General features: G+C 43.6%; 1 protein-coding gene across 3 annotated transcripts in view; it reads left to right on the forward strand.

Annotated features, from left to right (window-relative positions):
- PDSS2 (decaprenyl diphosphate synthase subunit 2) overlaps positions 1-3879 on the forward strand; it is a 349455-nt gene extending 345576 nt beyond the window's left edge. For all 3 annotated transcript variants that reach the window (XM_033939273.1, XM_033939274.1, XM_033939276.1), the window contains exon 9: positions 1424-3879. In XM_033939273.1, the coding sequence (XP_033795164.1) occupies positions 1424-1582 (159 nt within the window). In that variant the 3' untranslated portion in view covers positions 1583-3879. The remainder of the gene's footprint in view (positions 1-1423) is intronic.
- Positions 3880-23457: the final 19578 nt, after the last annotated feature.

Genomic DNA, 23457 nt, shown 5'->3' on the forward strand with positions numbered 1-23457 from the left:
GGGATCCTTGTATTCAAGCATTATCTGCTAGAGCAAGAAGTATGCTGTTAAATGCATTATCACTTTAATAATCTTTGGGATAGGCAAGTCCGGTCCTCGAGAGCCACAGGCAGGTCAGGTTTTCAGGATATCCACAATGACTATGTATGAGATGGATTTACATGCACTTCCTCCTTGACATGTAAATCCATATTTATTGTGGATATCCTGAAAACCTGACCTGCCTGTGGCTTTTGAGGACTGGACTTGCCTCTACCCCTGGTTTAGACGATTATTTATAGTGAAGGAGCCGGGTAGGGTAGATGCTGTGCTCCAGACGAATAGTGGGAGCCTAAGTCTCTCGCTTATTTTGGAAGCTGTAGTTATACCTGACTGGAGCTTGAAAGTTATTGGGTAGCTATGCGGTACTGTGTTTTTTAAATTCATTCCTATTTTATTCATTAAGAGAGGGAGAGTGTTTGGGGTAGAGGGGAGGTGGGGAGAATATTTCAAAACTTGTTGGCTAGATACCATGTGCATGGGTTATGTATTGCTAAGCTTTAGATGTTTTTGTAATTGGCTTATAAAACAAATTTAAACTAAAATGCGCAATTTCATTCTTACTAGTACTACTAGCTGGTTTTAAGAAAGATTTGGACAAATTCTTGGAGGAAAAGTCCATAGTCTGTTATTGAGACAGACATGGGGGAAGCTACTGCTTGCCCTGGATCGGCAGCATGGATTGTTGCTACTCTTTGGGGATTCCGCATGGAATGTTGCTACTCTTTGGGTTTTGGCCAGGTACTAGGGACCTGGATTAGCCACCATAAGAATGGGCTACTGGGCTTGATGGACCATTGGTCTGACCCAGTAAGGCTCTTCATATGCTCTTATATGTGCCAAGTGTAGGATAATGAAGCCATTGTAACATCACTGATGAGGTTGGCTCCGAGGCTTTATGACATCACAATCTCAGCTCTGGAATGTTGCTCTCATTGGGGTTCCGGAATCTTGCTCTTCTTTGAGATGCTGGAATGTTGCTACTCCTTCGGTTTGGCCAAGTACTAGTGTCCTGGATTGGCCACCATGAGAACGGTCTACTGGGCTTGATGGACCATTGGTCTGACCCAGTAAGGCTATTCTTATGTTCTTACTACTTATCATTTCTGTAGCACCGCTAGATGTACTGATAATGTCAGAGATGATCCCTGCTCAGTAGAGCTTACAATCTTATTAAAACAGATAAACACACACCGTGTGAATCTAGATGCACACTATCTTGTTCATTCGGCCAGGCAGTTTTATAAGAAACCTTTTGTGCAAGTAAAACATGCACGAGATGCATCATAGAATTGCCCTGTGTTTGCATAGAGATATTTTTCTTTCCAGTAAAGTAGATATAGTGTCTCCTTAATGTGGATTTTCTCGTGCTTTTTCTTCACAGTTGCAAAAAGTAATCAAGGCGGGTCAAGGTGTAAGTGCGGCGATAGACCTGTGCCGTTACCATGGAAACAAGGCACTGGAGGCCCTGCAGTGCTTCCCTCCCTCAGAGGCCAGATCCGCCCTAGAAAACATCGTCTGTGCTGTGACCAGGCTTCCCTGATGCACATCTGAAGAGCCCGGCTTCTACCACCCATCACAGAACCGCCGGCTGGGAGGACACAAGCCCAAAGTCTTTTGAGTTGACTGCACACACACAGTTTAGACAGGCGTGAAGGAGGGGGGTTCGGAGGTTTGAAAAGGTCAAATGCTTTTCCCTTCTCATGTCAGAAACACACTTGAGGCTGTGGCAGGAGAAATAATTAATGAGACTCACTGCTGTGACCTGAGCAAATGGACAGGAAATAAGCCCGTATTGATTGGACATAGCCCGGGGTGGCGCCAGCATGGTTGCCTGTGGTTTTCCTTATGTGGAGGGCCGCAGTACTTTGTGGGGGGATCTACCCAGAGGGCCATCTAGCATACTGCATCAAGGCTTTACCGGCAGGATGAAGAGCACAGCATTTAAAAAAAAATAAAAAAAATTAGATGTCATGGAGGAAAGCATCCAGCTCTGTTTCCTCACGCTGCTTTTATTGGGAACACGCAAAGTGCCTTGGGTCTCCGTCTCTCTCATCCTGTCCTTGTAACGTGTGCCAGTGTGAGACATCGAGAAAATGTTTTACGAGTGACGACTGCTTTAGCGTCATCCCCTGATATGTAAAGCTTCTTAAACAATGTGGCAGCAAAAGCCTAGTAAATCAGGCCCTTCATTGCTAAATATGTTTTAGTTGCTGTTATAGGAGATTTTTTATTTTACTGGCCTAATGTAGGGCTTACTTTCTAACACAGCTTCCACCACCCTTTATGTCAGGGTGGCAAGAGAAATGGAGCAGAGCTGTAGTGTGGATCAGTTTGGCTCCTCTGCACGGCTGGCTAGTTTTTCTTAAGGGAGGCCAGCGGCTGAGCGCACTTCCAAATCCACATGTTTCCCCAAATGTGCCCCTCCTGTCCCTTCTCTGCTCCCACCTTCCTCAGTGGAGCGTCCCCCAGTTCTGGTGGATAAGCAACACTGGCGGCATTAGAAGTATGAGCCCAGCACTGGCGCTGTTTGTGAAGGAGATGTCAAATAGAAAAATACTTCACGCTGCAAAAGCAGCGTTTGCCAGTGAAACCTAGCGTAGTACAATACAGGTCAAATGCCCATACACAATAAACAGTTTTAAAATAAATTTTTAGAAATAAGTGAACCCTCAGTGTGAGGTAGTAAGCTTCAGAAGAGGGCAAAAAGCTCAGTCTCCTAGTGCTTCACTAGACCGGCTTTTCCGGAGCAAAAAAGCTCTTAACTTAGCCTGCACTCCATCACAGAGAGTGGTAATAAGTGTACTAAATCAAGAAATATGTGTGTACGAACATACTGAAACTCTCCCGCTGTTCCACTTCTCCCCACAAAAAATGTTTTGATTGACACGCCAGCAGACTATTGAGCTTTAGCTGTCCATATGATGTTTTTAAAGTCACGTTCTCCATCATGTCCAAGGAGCCGGTGAAATGAAGCAAGGCCCCAAGGAAGTATGCTTCAACCAGGTTTGGTTTCAGGGACGCAAGCCCCTTCTTCAGGAACCTAGACTCGTGTCAGTAGGAGGACTGATGAAATTTTCAAGGCAGCTGAGGCGAGTTGATTCACCACTAAAGCACACGTCGTCTTCCCTGTGATGGTGTGCAGGCTAAGTCAAGAGCTTGAAGCATCAGTCTCTCAAACTGAAAAGATTGAGGAATGGATTATCTCAGGAAAATTTTCTTAAGATTTGACATGCATTATTGATGTCTTTATTCAATTACTGTAATACCTTCGTCTTAAGCCTACCTGGATATTTGCTGAAGTCATTACAGCTGGCCCAGAATGCCATTGCAGGAGTGGGATCTCAGATAGGGAGGTCGCTCTTATTTTCAAAACCTTAAATGGTGATGTTCCTTCCCGAAGAACTATTGTCCATCAAGTCATTGTGTTCCGCTGGGAAGTTGTTCTTGGATGTTTCTTCATGTAAAATCATTTGCTCAGAGAATTCTGGGCAATGAATGTTTTCTGTGGAAGGTTAGAAAGTATGCAACTCTTCCAGATGAATTATGGCATATGAAATCTTAATAATTTTGCAAATTATTGAAAGCTTGTTTGTTTTGTCAGACATTTATGATAACAATGAAAAAGAGGGAAACCGTTTATAATTGTAACTGATCATTTTTAAGTGTCTCTTTGTATTTTATGTCATTTTTATTTTAATTATGTATGTTTGTTAAGCTGTGGATAGTGTAGATGACTTTTGGAAATTGCTTATATTTGACTTATTCTTGCTATACACTTCCTTGAGTGAATGCCTTCAAAAAGGTGGTAAAAAATAAAAATAACCTTCATTAGATATATATATGTGTTTATATAATTAATATGTAGGAGACTAGGTGTGATTATATTTTTATAGGATTGCTGTGGGAGAGGTAGTGGTTAGGTAATCATGATTGTTGAATTAAGTTATCAAAATCAGAGGGGGGGAATTTACTAAGGGCCTTAAAGCTAAGGAGTGGAAGTGTGGCTTAATGGTTAGAACTGCTGCCTCGCACCCTGAGGTGGTGAGTTTGACCCCTTCCTGCTCCTTGTAACTCTGAGCAAGACACTTAAACCTTTCATTGCCCCACCCATAGGAGGGGCCTTAAACAACCTGGGTCAATCAGAGTCTCAGGCCCCTCCTCGGTGCATCCCAGGATGCACCGGTGAGGGGAAAGCCCACCATTTTGAAGAGGCGGGCCAGCTGGCCAGAGGGAGTAGTCATCGCTCCGGCCAGCCATCTTGAAGGTAAGGAGGAGTGGGGGGGAGTTGTTGGAAGCACGGGGGGGTTGCCTTCTGGCGGGAGAGCATGGGCATCTCTTCTGCTGCTGAGGGGGGTTGGGGGTGTCAGTTGGTGGTGGGAGAGATTGGCCAGCACTCTCGCTACCTGGGGGGGGGGGGGGATGGTTGGTGGTGGGAGAGATTTGGCATCTCTTCCGCTGTTGAGGGGGGTGTTGGGTGTTTTGTTGCTTGACAGCAGGAGAAATTGGGTATCTCTCCCGCTGTCGGGTGGAGGGTTACTTGCGGCTCTTTTTTTTTTTTTTTTTTTTTAATTTATTTATTTTTTTGTGGTGTTTTTTTATTTTTATTTTTTTGCCTTTATTCTGCACATGTGCCCATTACTATCACCAGCGATCGGCACATTCAAATTTAGTGAATCTTTGCTACTTTCCGCTAACCTCATTTGCATGAGCCTTTTTTGGAGAATGACTCACTTTTTAAAAATCGCTACTATAATGGGTGTGACAGCGGCCCGTCGGTTTTTAAGGCAACTTTTAGAGAATCTAGGCCTGAGTCTTAAATCTCTGGCTAGCTGTCCAGCTTTATTGACCCCTGAGTGCAGAAACAGCCAGAAACAGACAATGAGGAGGCGTAACTCTCAGAAACTAGTCAGGGTACAGTAGAATCTCAGTTGTCTGGCACCCACAGAGATTGGTGGAGACTGGATACCTGTTTTTCTGGTTAATTGAGAGTGTGTTAGAAACTTTGTCAATTCCCACTCCTGCCCTGAAGAACCAGTGCAGCAGCAGTTCTGAGCCGCAAAGCCCTCTTCCCTCCCTCCCTCCAGCCCCAAAGTGGTAGAAGCAGGCAGCAGTCCAGAGCCGCAAACCCCTTTGCTTCCTCCCTCTCTCTCTTCCCCGAAGCACAGCGGTCAGCAGGAGGCAACCTCAAAACCGTGTGCTCGTGGCCAGCCCTGGCAGGGCCTTTCCTCTGATGCATCGGAAGTGGCGCATCAGAGGAAAAGCCCGCTGCGTTTCAGGTGAGGAAGAGAGAGAGAGAGAAGGAGTTCAGGCTCAGGACCACCGCCTGCTTCTGCCACTTTGGGGCTTAAGGGAGGGGGGAGGGCTTTGTAGCTCAGGACCGCTGCTGCGTTGATGCTTTGGGGTGGGAGGGAGGATTTGTGGCTTAGGACAATACTGCTGGTGCTTTGAGTAACACTGGCAATTTTTTTGTCGGTTGCATGAAAGACCAGGTTAGGCATTACCTGCAACTTGGTTGATCTCTATTTCTATAAATGCAACAGACTAACAGGGCTTTTAATGTTAAAATCCAGTGTTTTTGTCCGTTTCTTGCTGGGTTTCTGTGCCAAATGAAACTTGGGATGGAGTGTCCTTCACTTGCTGGGGAGCAGGATGACACTGGGCCCAGGAGCCCTCAGACGTAAGAAGTTTCTAAGCTTAATTTGTCAGGTATGCATCCAGAGCCATAGGCATCCTCAGGGCACTGCCATCTGACACTGTCTCTGCTTTGCTCACAGGAGAAGGTTTCTGCGGTTTGCTTGCTTGCAACCCTAGAAGGCTGAGTTTACACAAGTGATCCAAATTGAGACTCGGCTACCTTTTTCGCCCTTCTGTGGTGTAATTACAGCCCGATTCTGAGACAGCCAGCACAGCAGAGATTTCATTACCTCGCTCACTCCAAACACTTTACTGGAGTTGTTGCTGATAAATTCCTCTCCAAAAAAGAAAAGTAAGAAGAGGCGGGTGGTGGCACTGCTCTCTGTCAGGGACCGGTGTGCCATGTTTCTATCAAAAAAGAAATGCCACTTTTATTAAAAACAGGATTCTCGTGTTCATGTCCATATCTATGTTCTGTATGTACTTGTACTGCACAGTGTCTGGAAAAATGGGACCCCCAACATTTATGTCAGGGAAAGGACTTCAGAAAACCAAACCGGTTAGGATGGTTGAGTTATCATTCATTAGTCCTAAAATATCCCTTATTTACGTTATTTCGCCTGGGCGTAGAAAATGTTTATGCAAAGAATTAAAAGAAAGAAGCAGAGCGCACCTGGTCTTCAAACGAACCACACTTTAATAGCGACCAATAGTAAAACACATTCAGAAAATCATCTGGCACATTGACACGGGGCGTTTTTGGGCTAAAACGCCTGCCTCAGGAGTCCTTGTGAGTGGCAAACCAGATAATAAACAGTATTCATAAAAAATACTGAGGAACAAACCTTCAGTGGGTTTTACTAAAAAGGGACAGCTTGCTTTATGGCCGCTGAGAAAGACACTGTTTTGGGTTTTTTCTAGTCACCATGGGGCTCCTTTTCAAAAATGGAAAATGTCCAAATTACGGCATAGACTGACATTTTAGATGTTTTAATCTCCAAAATGTCCAGGTGCCGATTTTCAAAACTCTTTTTTTAGACATCTTGAAGGCCATTTTCCCTCCAGTACATCTAAATCTTAAGGGGGATTAGAGCAAGCTTAGAACTTATTTTGCAGGGATAGTCAAACCTTTCTGAAGACATCCAGGGCGTCATTGAGACATTCAAGCCAAAAAGGTACCCAAACTGACCAGATGACTTCTGGATGCATCCCCTAAAGTCTGAAAGAAACAGTACATACCAGCCTCTATAACAGCTGCAAATATGGAAAATCCTAGTAGATCAGCAAGCAGATGTCTGGAGTAGCCTGGTGGGCAGTGTAGTGAACTTTAGAGGTGAATCCATGGCCATATCCCACCCTCCAAAATCTATTGCCATATAGGTGACACCTGCAGCCAAAAGGTTATTGGGATGGTAGGTGGGTATAGTAGTTTTGGGGGGAGTTTTGGAGCTCACCAAACACTATAAGGGGGTTATGATGACGTGTACCTGGCACCCTTTATGTGAAGCTCACAGCAGTGCTTCCTACATTGACCCGCTACTATGTTTGCATGTCTGTGTGGCCAGTCCATTAAAAGGCTGGTCCCTCCCCCGTCCAAATGAGTTTGTTTTCGATGTTTTGCATTTGGACATTTTGATTTTCAAAAATGGCCAAAAAAGATAGACTTCCTAAGGGTCACAACATCTAGATGAGTCATTAAAAGAAAAGAAAATAGCTTGCAGTTTCAAAAATGGTTGTTTTCCCTGACCCGACTTGTGGGTGTCCCAGCGGAAACACCCAAAGTCGGACTTAAGCGTCATATTGAAAATGCCCCTCCACATAAATATCTGACTTCTGCTAATGTAATAATAAAATCTTGTGTCATGTAGAGTTTGAACAAAGATGAACGTAGATGATAACTAGAGATAAAGACTCCAAGACCACTCTAGTTTACCTTCGTTTTCTGTTGGATTTATCCCTGTTTTCCTAGGACTCTTTATCATTGTTATTTTACAGTATCACCAGTCCCTTTCTTCTCGGAGCATACAGACAAACCCAATATAAGCGCCGTAGGGTTAAAACAGCTCAGGCTTTTTGAATTTTGTTACTGCCTTTGTCTCCGTTATCGACTGGGACGATGGCTACTGCCTTTCTCTGAAGTATTTTTAACATTAATAATAATAATAATTTTTATTCTTATATACCGCCAAAGCCATGGTAGTTCGAGGCGGTTTACAACAAGAACAGCTGGAAATCAGCGAAGAATAATTACAGTGGTATCATCACGTACAAGTGGAGAGGGAGGATACAAGGTGAGTGGGAGTAAGACAGAGTGAAAGACACAGAGAGAGGTGTCGCGTAAATGTAGGAAGCTTACATGGTAAGGCATTAAGAGATCTTGGTTACAAATCGGTTCAATCGTTATTCCTGAGTCTACTCACTTTCAGTGTTAGGCCATGACTTCTTGTCCTAAAAACAATGTTCCTTTTGCTTGAAATGCTAACCTTTGTTTCAGAGTTCTGCTGCAGGTGAAATCACCTTTGGCTAGTCAGAAATGATGGTGTCCATGGAGAGTCGATAGGTACCATTTTTGGGTGGTGGAGGGAATTTCAGAGCCATCACAAATTTAATTTTTCATAATGTTAAGCCTAGTTTTGTGTGTGAAATCTGAAGATGAGGTAGCCAAGTGCCCTCCACATGAGGCAAATAGGGGGATGGCCCTCCCTAAGAAAAGGACTGCAAGTTTCTGATTCTGTCATACTCTCATCTCACTGGTGTTACAGAAGTAGGTATCTCACACTTCACAGCACTGTGTAAACCAATAAATTTCAGTTTTCTAGTGGATTGAGCAATGCACGAATCGGTCCTAAAATAGCCCAGTGCTCATACGGGGAGTGGGTTCTAGTGCTTTTCTTTCTTCTCGATGGTTTCATCAGTAGTCAGCAGGGTCCTCTGCTCAGAGATTGTTTCAGGGTTCTCGGCAAAGGTTAGAGGCTACCAACTCCTTTTTCTATTGCCCCCTCCAACTTAATAACTCCAGTCTCCTAACTGTCTCAGTGATAGTGGTTTCTACTGCAGGCCAGCAAGGTAAATGCTCCAATACTCACAGATTCCTATGAGCGTCAGATAATATACCTCACTAACCCGTGGTAGAAATCTCTGTCATGGTTTAGTAAAAGTAGCCCTATGTATGTGAAAACCCCCCAAAAATCAAAATCACAAATCAAAATTGCCATAAACAATCCTTTGTTTTTAGTTATCAATTTATATATATATATAATTTTAGCCCATCCATCCATAAATATCATAAAATCAAAACAGGTACATATTCTTTCTCACAATGAAGACAAATAAAATATATTACCAGAACCATCAATCTAAAAAAGATTTAAAACATACCATAGCCTTAATTCTGCTATAAATAATACCATATACAAAAGATCCAATCAAAAAAATTAATATAGGGCCCTAAAATTGGCAGATGCCTTTATGTTATGAAAGGTTCTTTCAGTGATGATGCTGTGACAATGAGAATCTCGGAGAGGGTGGGGGGCGCTGGTGGCCTCAGGGGGAGTTTGAAGTGGAGGTAGCAGCGACGGTGGCCTCATGGGGTAGTTGGTAGTTTGGAATGGACAGTAACAGCACCAGTGGCCTTGGGGGGGGGGGGAAGAGTTTGGAGTGGAGGGTAGCAGGGGCAGTGGACTTGGAGGAGTGAAGGTTTAGAGTGGAGGGTAGCAGTAAAGGTGGCCTGGGGACGGGGGGATGGAGTTACCTTTATATTGGAATATAAACCCTCCAGTTTATTACATTACATTGCATTACATTAGGGATTTCTATTCCGCCATTACCTTGCAGTTCAAGGCGGATTACAAAAGAATTATCTAAGATGTATTACAACAAGAACTTACAAAAAAAAAAAAAATTGGTCATTTTCAAAAAGAGTAAGAAATGGGTAAGGTTATTTGTTTGGGGTAGTTGGCTTTAGTGAGAGGTGGAGTTTGAGACTTGCGGTATTATTTCTTTTTTCAGTGTTTTCTTGAAGAGTATGGTCTTTATTTCTTTTCTAAAAGTCTTGTAGTCGAGGGATGCCGTCAGTAGATTGGCGATTTGGTTGTCTAGTTTGGCTGCTTGAGTGGCCAGGAGGCCATCATATAGATTTTTCCTTTTGACCTCCTTAATTGGGGGGTATGAGAATGGGGTCTGAGTTTCCCTATGTCTGGTTGCGGTGTTGTGGATGAGGTGGTTGTTCAGGTAGTTTGGACTGTCTCCGTATAAAGTCTTAAATAGTAGGCAGTAGAATTTAAATTGTATTCTTGCTGTGATCGGAAGCCAGTGCGATTGGAGATATGCTTCTGTAATGTGATCATGTTTCTTTAATGAGTAGATGAGTCTTAGTGCTGTGTTTTGGATAGTTTGTAGTTGTTTTGTTATGGTTGTAGGGCATGGGAGGTAGAGGATATTACAGTAGTCAAGTAGGCCTAGTATTAAGGACTGAACTATGAGCTGGAATTGAGTTTTCTCGAAGAATTTCCGAACTTGTCTTAAGTTTCTCATGACTAAGAATGACTTTTGTATTGTTTTATTGATTTGCGGTTGCATGGTGCAGCATCTTTCGATAGTTATTCCTAGCAGTTTTAGGGTGATTTGTATGGGGTAGTTGATTGCGTTGATTTCAATGTTGGTTATGGTTGGTATTTTGTTGTTTTCTAGGAGGATGAATTTCGTTTTATCTGGGTTCAATTTCAGTTTGTGATCTTTCATCCAGGTTGCTATTGATTTTAGTGTTTGGTATATTGTGTTCGTCATGGAGAGTTCAGGTTGATCGAAGGGTATGAGAATGGTAATGTCATCGGCATAGCTGTAGGAGGTTATGCCTTGTTTGTCCAGGTGAGAGCTGAGGGAGGCTGTATAGAGATTGAAGAGAGTCGTGGATAGAGGGGATCCTTGGGGAACTCCGCAGGGGTTTGAGCAAGGTTCAGATTTTTGTTTGTCTGATTTTACTCTATAGGTTGTTGATTTAAGGAATCCTTCAAACCATGTGTATACTTTATCTGTGATACCTATTGTATCCAGGATTTGTAGTAGAATGTTATGGTCCACCAAGTCGAATGCAGCGGTAAGGTCCAGTTGTATGAGCATCATTTTTTTTCCTGTGCTGAGATGTTGTCAGGCTGTGTCCAAGAGAGATCCTAGTAGTGTTTCCGTGCTGAAGTTGTTTCTGAAGCCGGATTGTGTGGGATGGAGTATGTTATGGTTTTCTAGGTAATTGGAGAGGAATTTGGCAACTAGTCCTTCTATTATTTTGACGTAGAGTAGAATAGAGGCAATCGGTCTGTAGTTGGCTGTTTGGCCTATCGGTCCTTTGGGGTCTTTGAGGATCGGGGTGATGATGATTTCGCTGAGGTTGGTAGGGTAGTGGCCGTTTATTAGCGAGATTTGTATCCAGTTTAGAAGAAGAGCGTGGAATTTTGTGCTGGAAGTTTTTAGAAGATATGGTGGACAGTTGTTGAGGTCACAGGATGCATGGCTGTATTTTTTGTAGTATTTGTTGAATTCAGGCCATTGTATGTTGGGGAATTGAGACCATATTCTATTTGCTGCAGTAGAATCTCTATCTATGGGGAGAATTTTGAATTCGTTAGGATGGGTAGAGGTGTCATTGAGGGTAGCTCTTGCATTGGTAATTTTATTTTGGAAGTGTTCTGCTAATAGAGTGGCTGAGGGGGGGTAGTATTGTTAGTGGTCAGGTAGGATTTGGTGTCGGTTAGGGTTTTTAGAATTTGGAATAGTTTTTTGGTGTCTTGGGTTTCAGTGCCTATTAGGTTGGTGTAGTGTGCTTTTCTCTTGTCCTTTAATTGTGATTTGTATTGTTTGTTGATTTTTTTCCAGGTGGATTTTGTATGATCCGAGTTTGATTTTTCTCCATTTTTCTCTCTAGTCGTCTACATTGTCTTTTGAGTTGTAGCAGTTCGGAGTCGAACCATTTATCTGATCTCCTGCTGGGTCTGGATTTGGTTTGCAGTGGGGCTAAATCATCAAGGGTGTTGGAGCAAAGTCTTTCCCAATGTAAGATGAAGTCCTCGGGGTTGTTTTCTAGAATAGTTTCATCTATTTTAGACCAGAATATGGAGGGTTCGATGTGTTTGCATGAGGTGTATGTTACTTTATTGAGTTTTGGTGTAGTTTTTTTGTTGTTTTTGGTCCAGTTGATGTTGAAAGTGTAGGTGTAGTGGTCTGACCAGATGGTCTGGACCATGTTACGTTAGATGTATGAATTTCTGTTAAGGATGGTTGGTGGGTCATAAAGGCTGCAATATCAAGTTGGTGGCCTTTTTCATGAGTTTGTGGATTTAGCATTTGGAAGGATAAGGCTTTGAGAAATGAGAGAAAGTTGTCTACTTGTTTGGATGATTGATCATCTAGGTTTAGATCAGTGGTCTCAAACTCAAACCCTTTGCGGGGCCACATTTTGGATTTGTAGGTACTTGGAGGGCCGCAGAAAAAAATAGTTAATGTCTTATTAAAGAAATGACAATTTTGCATGAGGTTAAACTCTTTATAGTTTATAAAACTTTCCTTTAACAGTTTTACCTTATGCAAAATTGTCATTTCTTTAATAAGACATTAACTATTTTTTCTGCGGCCCTCCAAGTACTCTATTTTTTCTGCAGCACTCACATTTAAAGTTTAATATCTTTTCTTTCTCAAAACTGGCACATTTCTATTACTAAATTGAAAATAAAATCATTTTCCTACCTTTGTTTGGTAATTTCATCAGTCTCTGGTTGCACTTTATTCTTCTGACTGTGCATCCAATATTTCTTCTCTTCTTTCAGCCTCCTGTATGCTTCCTCTCCTCCAGACCTCATTCCCTCCCCCAACTTTTTCTTTCTTTTTCTATGTCTGTCTTTCTCTGATTCCTTGTCCCATTTTTTGCTTTGTTTCTGGCTCCTTGTCCCCCCCCTTCTTTATTTTTTCCTTCTGGCTTCTGGCTCCCTGCCCCCCCCCCTACTTTCTTTCTTTCTTCCTTCCTGCCCTCCCCCATGCCACCGCCACCGGGGAATAGGCTGCTGCTGCTGCCATCGGGAACAGGCCGAGATCTCCACGGGGCCAACCAACTCTCGCCGCCCGACGTCAATTCTAACGTCGGAAAGGACGTTCCGGGCAGCCAGGCAGCGATTGGCTAGCCAGAACGTCCTCTCGCCGTCAGAATTGAGGTCGGGCGGTGAGAGAAGCAGGGAGCTTAAAGAGCATGATGCCGGCGGTGAGAAGGGAAGGGAAGCAGTTGGGCACTCCTGCTCTAGAAGAGCCGCGAGCCGCACTAGGAAGAACAGTGGAGGGTGACCAGCTGTGCGGACCACCCCCCCCCCCCCTTGGTACACCACTGGAGCAGCAGCGTGTCTGGCCGGCTCATTCCATTCAAAGACACGGGTGGCGGCTCCTTGCGAGATCCGCGCCTGCGTCTGAAGCCTCTCTGATGTTGTGATGTCAGAGAGGCTTCTGATGCAGGAGTGAATAGCACAAGGAGCCGCCAACCCGCGGCTTTGAACGGAACGAACCGGCCAGACCCGCTGCTGCTCCAAAAGAAAGGAATTATCCAGTCCAGACCGCGGGCCGCAAAAAAAACTTGGAGAGCCACATGTGGCCCGCGGGCCGCGTGTTTGAGACCGCTGGTTTAGATTTAGGTCTCCTAGGAGTAGGTTGTAGGTTGCTATTAGTGAGTTTTGGTATATGAAGTCTTCCACTTCGGATCTTGCTAAAGACCAGTTTCCCGGCGCTATGTAACAGAGCATGCAGTTTAGTGTGTCTTTTAGTGTGGTGCTTGAGAGTTGGCAAGCTAAAAGGTCCATGTACGGGTTATAGTCGAGTTAACTTTTTTTCCCCTTTGGGGGGGGAGAACCTATCTCGGTTTATACTCAAATAGGTTTATATTCGAGTACATCTGGCAATAGTGCATTGCATAATAGTGAGCCTACAACACCAAAAATTGTGTGTGTTGATGATATTCCAATTATATCTGCCTAGAAAAGGGTTTAACCAAAAGGCCCTTATCACTCACCAAGAGGCTCTGCTAATAATATTTCAGTAGAGTTGCAAATACCAGGGCATTTTATGATTTGATGACTTAAAAATCAAGAGCAAAATTTTGACATGAATATGCCAAATAGCTGACAAAACCAACCAACTAATATGAGAAATATGATCAAAATGCATAACTGTTTCCTGGGATACTTGGGATGCACCAAGCAAAAATGAAGGCAAACCTAGATATAAAGCATTACAATAGTCTGGATGGGGCAGAGATCAAGCTCTGAATTATTGTTCTAAAATTGACTTAGACAGAGACAGTACTTGTGTGTGTTATGTAAACTAGGTGTGGCTCACTGGCAGAGCTGCTAGATCAAATCTCACTGCTGCTTCTTGTGACCCTGGGCAAGTCACTTAATCCCTCAGTGCCCACACTTTGAAATGCCAAAGTAACAAAATGGCAGTATACAAGTCCCCTATTCCCTTTCATCAAGCCCAGTACCCTGTTTCCAACAGTGGCCAACCCAGGTCCCAAGTACCTGACAGAAACCCAAAGAGTAGCAACATTCCAGAGATGAGATTGTGATGTCATAATGCCTAAGAGTCAAAGTCTTGAGTAATGTCACAATGGCTCAATTGTCCTATACTTGGTTCACATAAGAACATAAGAATTGCTGTACTGGGACAGATTGAAGGTCCATCAAGCCCATTATCCTGTTTCCAACAGTGGCCAACCCAGGTCCCAAGTACCTGACAGAAACCCAAAGAGTAACAACATTCCAGAGCTGGTATTGTGATGTCATAATGCCAATGCCTAAGAGTGCTGTCACAATGGTTTGATTGTCCTATACTCAGCTCACATAAGAACCTAAGAATTGCCATCCTGGGACAGACTGAAGGTATGTCTCACTGGTAGAGCTGCTGCCTCTGCACCCAGAAGTTGTGAGATCAAATCCCAGTTCAGCGCCTTGTGACCCTGGGCAAGTCACTTAATCCTTCAGTGCCGTCAGCTTTGAAATGCCAAAGCCACAAAACGGCAGAATATAATATCCCATTCCCTTTCTCTTCACTTATGTTAAACAATCTTCCTTTTCATTTAATTTCTCTCGCATTCTCTTTCCTCCCCTCTCCCTTAAACTCAAGGAAAACAAAACTCATTATTTCGTAAAACCCCTTTTATTTCTTAAACCCCAATATACACCCTGTCCTTTACAAAATGAAATCTCTTTCCCCCACTCATATGACAATACACATTCAGCTCCACACTCCAATCCTTCAAACAGCTCAATCAGCAAAAATCCCCCAACCCTTCCAACCTGCAGTCCACAGTATTTTCAAAATGTTATGTGTGGTATATCCTGTCAAATCCTTGCAAAATGGCTTGTGTCTCTTGAAGGGGCTCTCAAAGGGGCCTCTTCTGGACAATGCACTACAGGTGAAAAGCTCCTGTCGATAATTCTCAAGCTTCCTGGAAGATGGGCAGAGCTACAGCTGGCAAGACTGCAGGGGCAGGGGCAGTTGAGGCTTCTCCAGTCTCCTCTCCTAGATAAATAACAGGGCTATGAAAGGTGGCAATTACAGCTGAAATAAGGCCAAATTTCATACAATCCCTAGTGTCCTCGTATGAGGAAAGACTAAAAAGGTTGGGGCTCTTCAGCTTGGAAAAGAGACGGCTAAGGGGAAAATATGATTGAAGTCTACAAAATCCTGAGTGGAATCGAATGGGTACAAGTGGATCGATTTTTCACTCCATCAATAATTACAAAGACTAGGGGACACTCGATGAAGTTACAGGGAAATACTCCTAAAACCAATAGGAGGAAAAAAAATTTAACCCAGAGAATAGTTAAGCTCTGAAACACGTTACCAGAGGTTGTGCTAAGAGTGGATAGCGTAGCTGATTTTAAGAAAGGTTTGGACAAGTTCCTGGAGGAAAGGTCCATAGTCTGTTATTGAGAAAGACATGGGGGAAGCCACTACTTGCCCTGGATTGGTAGCATCTTGTTAGTCTTTGGGATTCCGGAATCTTGCTATTCCTTGGGATTCTACATGGAATGTTGCTTCTCTGGGTTTTGGCCAGGTATTGGTGACCTGGATTGGCCACCGTGCGAATGGGCTACTGGGCTTGATGGACCATTGGTCTAACCCAGTAAGGCTGTTCTTATGTCCACCACTGACTATACTGTATACAGTATACCTCTGCAAAGAGAATGTGTTGAATGGGCTCAGAGGCTGAAGGAAATACTTTTTCACAGAGAGGATGATGGACACTTGGAATACTCTCTCAGGGGAAAACAATGGCTGAATTCAAAATTGCATGTGATAAACACAGGATCCCTATATAGAAAGAGCATGAAATCAAATAGTGTAAATTACTATTTATCTAGAGGCTAATCCATGCTCAACAGCTGTTCAAATTTGCCAGTGAATAGTTGGCCCAGAATTTGTACAGATGAATTTTAAGGAGTGTGGAGAGACTTGGGCAGAACAGGGTGCGGAGACAGTTGGAGACTTGGATAAGTGGCTAATTTGTGGAACTAGTGCTTTAATGGAAGTCTCAGTCGAGCGAAAAGATGGAATCATGCAATCTGTACGTATTCATAGCTTAATCTGGAAAAGAATCCCAAAGTTATTAGCTTTCAGGGTTTGTTACTGTGCGACTGAGGCCATCACACCCTAGAATTAGGATTAGTATAAGGATGGATATAATGACACTTTGTTTTGTATGTCAAATTGATGGGCAATTCAGGTCTTCATCCGCTGCCATTTACTGTGTAAGTCTCTGAACCTCCCCAAAATTGGGTTGAGGTCTCAGGGGAGTCTTATTCCTGCTCAGTGTGTATTTTATGGTGGGGTACTAAGCAAATTTGACCACATCACCACTGCCTACCTAGACAAGCACAAATTCAATTCAAATTATACTGTCTATTATTCAAAGTAATAAATTGCACTGCCCCCACTTACCTAAACAATCGCCTAAATTGGAACCATATAACTAGACAAAGGAGAACTCAGACCCCATTTATCTACCCCCCATTCAAAGGTACTCGGCGCAAGAAGATGTATGACAACCTACTAGCGACGCAAGCAGTGAAACTTGACCACCCCATCTCCAACATGCCGACGACCAACTTCAAATCATTTCGAAAAGAAATCAAAACCCTGCTATTCAAAAAATGTTTCTTGATATCAAAACTCATCCCCTTGTCCATCCCCTCTCTTGTAAATTTCCCCTCAAAGTCTCTACCACTCTTGTAATTTTCTCTTCAAAGTCTCAATCATGTAAACAGCTCCCTAAATTGTAATTTTCCTGGAAATGTCCAGTTATCTTCTTTTGTAATCCGCCTAGAACTGCAAGGTACTGGCGGAATAGAAGTCACTAATATAATGTAATGTACATTGCCACAAATGACCCCGGATTGGAGAATAAGAAGTTGAATTGAATGCTGCAGTTCTCCTGCACCTTGAAGTCTGATAGGAACTTCCTATCCTGATTCCTTTTAACTTGGCTTGTTTTCCAGGGTTATTAATTTTTTTTTCTTTTTTCAACCAGATTGTTGTAGGCCTCCTCTACACCCTGTCAAAATAACATGTGGTGACTTTTCACGGCCATTCTACAGTGTTCAGATGTAGGAAACGTGTTGACATCTTCAAACGTGAAATGTGGAAGACAGGCCTGCATCTTGAAATCCTGATTTGGACTGAATGGAGCTGCAGGAGAGGAACAGTTACTGACTGAGCTTGTTTTCCACAGTGGTTTCAAAAGTGTTGCAGGGACTGCTGTGGTGTATCAAAGGGAAAGAAATAGACTCCATTGAAAAGTGATTGGTGGTATAATCATGTGAAGAGTAATTCTGCAATCTCAGTGCCCACTTTTACACAACCCTTGCATATAAATGGATAAAATACAGTATTAGCAGCATTAGAAGAAGTGGACAGAGATTTAATAGCAGACATTCAGAATATATCGAAAAATTAAAAAAAGGGGAAGTTTTACTAATAGGTGATTTTAACATGCCAGGTGTTGATTGGGGTATCCGTATTGCGGGGTCTTCTAGAAGTAGGGAGATTCTGGATTCTCTACAAGGAGAACTTTTCCTGCAGTTGGTAATGGAACCCACACGGGATGGGGTCATACTGGACTTAGTGCTTACAAATGAGGAAACTGTTTCTGATGTTACAGTGGCATCCAGTGATCACTGCATGGTACAGTTTAATATTAAGATGGGTATAGAGAGGGTTCATTCAAAAGCAAAGGTTCTAGACTTTAAAAAAAACTAACTTGGTTCGGATGGAGGATTACATCAAGGAATTGTCTGGATGGGAACGTCTGGAAGGATTGGAAATGCGATGGGCAAAACTGAAAGGAGCGATTGTAAGGGCGCCAAACCTTTTTGTGAGGCAAGTAAGTAAAAGTAAGAGGAAAAGAAGGCCACTTTGGTTCTCAAAAGTAGTAGCTGAGAAGGTAAGGAATAAGAGGTTAGCTTTCATAAACTACAAAAGATCGCAGAAAGAGGAAGATAGGCAAAAATATCTGGAAAAATTAAGAGAGGCTGGTCGCGTAGTCAGGAAAGCAAAGATACAAAGGGAAGAAAAAAATAGCTACTTTATGATTCAATCCAACTGGAAATATGAAGAAAACCTAGGGTAACGTTCTGGCTAAAAATCTGTACTTGAAAGAGAGATGGCAGTCGCCGAGAAGGGTGAGCTAGGAGATATGGAAGCTGAGGCTTCTCACTTCTCTCTACCCCCTGAGATAATCTTCAAGTAAGAGACATACAGCTACTGTTTTTCACAGTGACTCAAGGTTAGATTCTCAAAACTTTGCCTTAAAAACCAAAGGGCCGCTATTGCAGCCTTTATTGTAGGGATTTCACAGAGGCGAGTCATTCTCAAAAAAATGTGCATGCAAATGAGGTTGGCGGAGAGTAGCAAAGGTTCACTAAATTTGCATGTGCCCATCACTGGCAATAACGATTGGCATATGTGCAGAATAAATGCAGAAATCCCCCCCCCCAACTCAAAATCAAAGATTGGCAGGAGGAATGCCCACTCCCTCCACCAAGCAATGCCCCCTGACACCCACCCCCACCCTTCCCCTCCCCCTGGCAGTGGAAGAGATGCGCACTCCCTCCCACTGCTGACATAAAGCAATTTAGTTATTTAGTAAAATTTCTAGCCTGTCCTCCCAGAAGAGCTCAGAACAGGTTACAAGTTTACCAAAACAGTAGAAGGTTTAGCAACAAGGTTACAACTTCATATACACAGAACAATTAATCAAAAGGGTGAAGAGCAGGAGAAGAAATTCCTATGTACCTGTTTTGGGTACTGAGCACAGTAACATGGCAAGCGATGAGCAACAAGGATGCAAATTCACATAAAAGATATTCAGAACAGCAGATTAAAGGGAAGAACACCCTCCCCTCCCACCCCCGGCAGCGGGAGAGATGCCCACTCCCTACCCCACCACCAAGCAATGCCTCCATGACACACCCCAGCAGCGGGAGACATGCCCACTCACGCCGCAAACAACCCCCCTCCCCCTTGTATACGATGGCTGGCCAGAGGGATGCCTACTCCCTCTTCAAAATGGCGGCCTTCCCCTCCCCAATGCATCTTGGGATGCGCCGGAGAGGGGCCTAAGATTGGCCCAGATTGTTTAAGAATCCTCCTATGAGAGGAGCCTTAGGCCCTTCCCTGATGCATCCCAGGATGTACCGGAGAGAGGAAAGGCCTGCTAGCGGAGTGAGTAGTCATCCCTCTGGCCAAGCATCATAAACAACAGGGAGGGAGTGAGCATGTCTTCCGCTGTTGGGGGTGTCATGGTGGGTGTTGCTTGGCGGCGGGAGGGAGTGGGAAAGTCGGTCACAAATTTGAATTTTAGTGGGAAAACCAGTTGGTCTCTTTTCCTTCCCATCGAATGGAAAAGTCTCTGGTGAGTTTAAGGATGTTCTCTCTCCCCTTTGAAGCTGGATTGTATCTCTCTCAGGGTTTCCACAGCTGGCATCGAGCTTGTTGCAGGTTTCCGTGTCTCGCTGCATCATGTCAGGTAGAAACCAGCGTCTCAGCCACCATTCTGTGGCTTTCTTCAGGGTCTGCGGGTCCACTGACCAGATTGGGAGCAGGGCAGTCAGTTGGTCATCAGTTTGAATTTTGGTGGGAACATTATTACATTCTTCAGTACAAGCAACCTACTCCCAGGAATGTGGGTCAGAACATATATATAGGGTTACCAGATTTCCTCGTCAACAAAAAAAAAAAAAAAAAAGAGGACATTTGGTCCATCCCATTCTGGCCTCAGTCACACCCCGTTCAACTCCCAGGCTCGCCCTGTCCCACCCCTCAGCCACGCCCCCACATGAACCTCATGTCTTTTTCTCCGAGCTCTGGGCTGATGACATTACATGCGTGTGTGCATGTGCGTGATGTAATCACGTTGCATCCATGCATTCTCAGAGGCCCTCCAGATGCGGGTCTGAGCTTGAGGCTTTCCAAAATCCGGAGAAACTGCCAGATTTTGGAAATCCATCAGGGCACCTGGACAGTCCTCTAACAAGAGGGCATGTCCGGGTATTCCCAGACATCTGGTAACCCTACACCAGTGGTCTCAAACTCAAACCCTTTGCAGGGCCACATTTTGGATTTGTAGGTACTTGGAGGGCTTCAGAAAAAAAACAAAAACAGTTAATGTCTTAGAAATGACAATTGTGCATGAGGTAAAACTCTTTATAGTTTATAAATCTTTCCTTTTGGCTAAGTCTTAATAATAATATTGTCATTTATAGCTAAAGAGACATATGAGCAAGAAACAGTTTTATTTTACTTTTGTGATTATGATAAACATATTGAGGGCCTCAAAATAGTACCTGGCGGGCCACATGTGGCCCCCGGGATGCGAGTTTGAGACCACTGCCCTACACATATTCATCGTGGCTATCATGACAACATGAATGGCTAGGACCACCACCCTGGGCAAATGCCTTCAGCCAGTGTTCTTGCAAGGTCTGGAGTCAATGGCAGCCCCTGTCGATCTTAGGTGTGGCCTGCAGTCATGTTCTCATTATACCGTCTTCCCCCCCTACCTTGCTGCAGGTGCACTTCCATGACAGTTCCTCTGTTTAATATTGGTATGAGAGAGCTCTCGATGAGTCTGAGCTTTGTGCTGGCCAAAATCCTGCTCTGATTTCACAAGACAGACAGCACCGTGCAATTTAAATTTATCACGGGGACTCAGTCAAGTCTAAGTTGGCACAGGAGGTGGAAGTGAGTGAGTACTCCTCTTCTTCTTGCTGCGTAAGTTCAGTGGAGTAGGGGGAGAGAGTATGCAGAGCTGCCTGTGCTGAATTCCTCCAAGAGTATGAAGTGTGTGAGGCTTGAAGAAAACAGATTCAAAAGGCAGCATCACACCAGCTTCTATATGGGGAGATTAAGACCTGGCGGGGGCAGGAGAGGACGGCCTCCACCTTCCTAACACCATCTCTGCCACTTTGTCTGGTGATAGTCTTGGCTCTCACATAAAGGTGGTTGTTTTTTTTAATTAACAAACTGTCCCCTGCTTGAAAAATAGCAAGGATTTTTGCCTTAGGCAAAGCCAACAGTGGGCTGATTGTACACTTTTGACAGGCCATTTTGGGAACAGGAAGGAGGCCCTTTGGTTCCTGACAGCACTAAGGGGTAAATTCTCTATTACTGCGTTTATTTTAGGCGTGCTTTAGGCGTCCGATGTAAGTGAATAATTACGGAGTTAAGGGTCTTAATTAATGTTAATTGGGAAATAAACGACACATAGACGTCCCTAAGACGTAGTTGATGGACTGACGTCTATAGAAAGCATAGTCCCGTCTCCAGCTCTGGACGTGGGCGTTCCGTGGGCGTGCCAATGGGGACGCTAGATGAGCGCTACCTGAGTGAGCAACTGCGTCTAAATATCATGTATTATGTAGACGTAAGAAACCCTGGTCTAACTTGGATTTCAATGCCGTTTCAACTATCGTAATTGCGGCTCTTTGTTAGATGCGAGGCAGACGTCCGCTGTGTTTTTTCATCAATAATTCCAATAGTGAGTTTGAATAGGTAATTTTCATCTTTTCTCTGTCCTAATAAATATAATAACACCATAACAATGGAACACATTATATTGCATGGATAACAAACCACATTTCTGCCCAAACAATAATATAATTTACACATGGCTTTTACAACCCCCTTTTTTTTCTCAACAAACAGCACTGCAATCGGCTCTCTTTTGAAAGCAAAGAAAAAACAGCACACATTATCAGCACTTAAAAAGAGAATAAACAGATACACACCTTAACATTCAGCTTCCCTCATTGCAAAATGGAGGTCTTCAGTTGCACAAAACTGACCTCATTGTGACCTCATCAATCTGCACCTTCAAAGTAGTATGCCACAATTAACAGATGTGCTGGGTGTAGAACTCACAACCTCTGGATGTTAGGAGCACAGGCTCCTAACACATAAGCTCCTAACACATAGAGCTACAGCTGCTTCTACTTAGGTCCATCTCACCACCCTTCCATATCATACTTGACTGAGCTGTCTATGCTCATTAGCGATCATATCAGGATGAACTCAAATAAGTTTAAGCAAAGGAATGCCTAAAGATTTGGAAGGTTTTCAAGTAGAAAACAAATATCAACTATGTATTAAAGAATTGCAGCACAAATGACGCTGATCGGCAAGGGCAAAAAAACACCACTTTTCCGGGTATGACGCCTAAACGGAACAGATTACTTACAGTCATATATGCATTAGTACAGTGCTTAGAATGAAGATTAGCGTGTGAGAAAAATGGAGCTCCACCTCACATGTATTCAAGTACACTTGGGAATATGGGTTTGGGGCTCAGTGAAAGCAGCGCTTTTAACCATTGAGCTACCACTCTTTTATCTCAGCCTACTATGACATTATAGCTAAACTCCTTTTCCCTTAGCACTTCACTAAGATATGATATGACAAGGGAGCCAGAGGCATTGGAGCTGTAGCTCAGTGAGGAAAGGCACTCTCTACCAATCTTTCGGGCTTTGAGGGTTCAAATCCCAGCCTGTATTTTACTTGTGGCATATCTACCTTCCAGGTGCACTTTGATGATGCTTTCCACTTCTTATAGGAGTTGAATATAACATTACTGTACAACTTTGCTGTGTAGCAGAAAAATAAACTTTTCCCCCTTCCATGCTAAGAATTTGAGTTCAACTCATCTTATATTTCTCCTTTTAAACATGGCATACTTTGTTAGTTTTTATCATGGTAAAGTATACATTTCTGAAATGGTGAAGAAGCAATAATATACAACTGCAGTGTTTTGTCTCACCAAACTGCTATAAGCACAAGAAAGCATTACTAGGTCAACACGGTAATGCTCCTGTTCTGAGCTCTGACCTCTGAAACTCCCCGGTTCGACTCCCACCTTTGCTCATTTTAATAAGGTCCTAGTTTTTTCCTATTAGCTCTTATAACAGGGTCTACATGGTGGACTTTGCCATTTGTAAGGTGCACATTTCCCTTTCCAGGCAAACCTATTTTCAACTTACCATGGCTCGGACATCCTAAGCAGTGATGAGAGGAAACCTTTGAATTTCTTAAGATGAAACCTTAGTGAGCCGGGGGAGGAAGGTCACCGCAGCCTCGCGCCTCAAATGAAAAGGTTAATTTTTTAGGGACTGTGTAAGCTGATCTGGGACAGTCTTCAGCGACTCGGAGCCCTCCTCCCAGCTGGGCAGAAGGAGGAGGCTTTGGCGGTGGTAGTTTTGG

The sequence above is a fragment of the Geotrypetes seraphini genome, chromosome 3 (genome assembly GCF_902459505.1).
Source record: "Geotrypetes seraphini chromosome 3, aGeoSer1.1, whole genome shotgun sequence".
In the NCBI taxonomy this organism is placed as follows: Eukaryota; Metazoa; Chordata; class Amphibia; order Gymnophiona; family Dermophiidae; genus Geotrypetes; species Geotrypetes seraphini.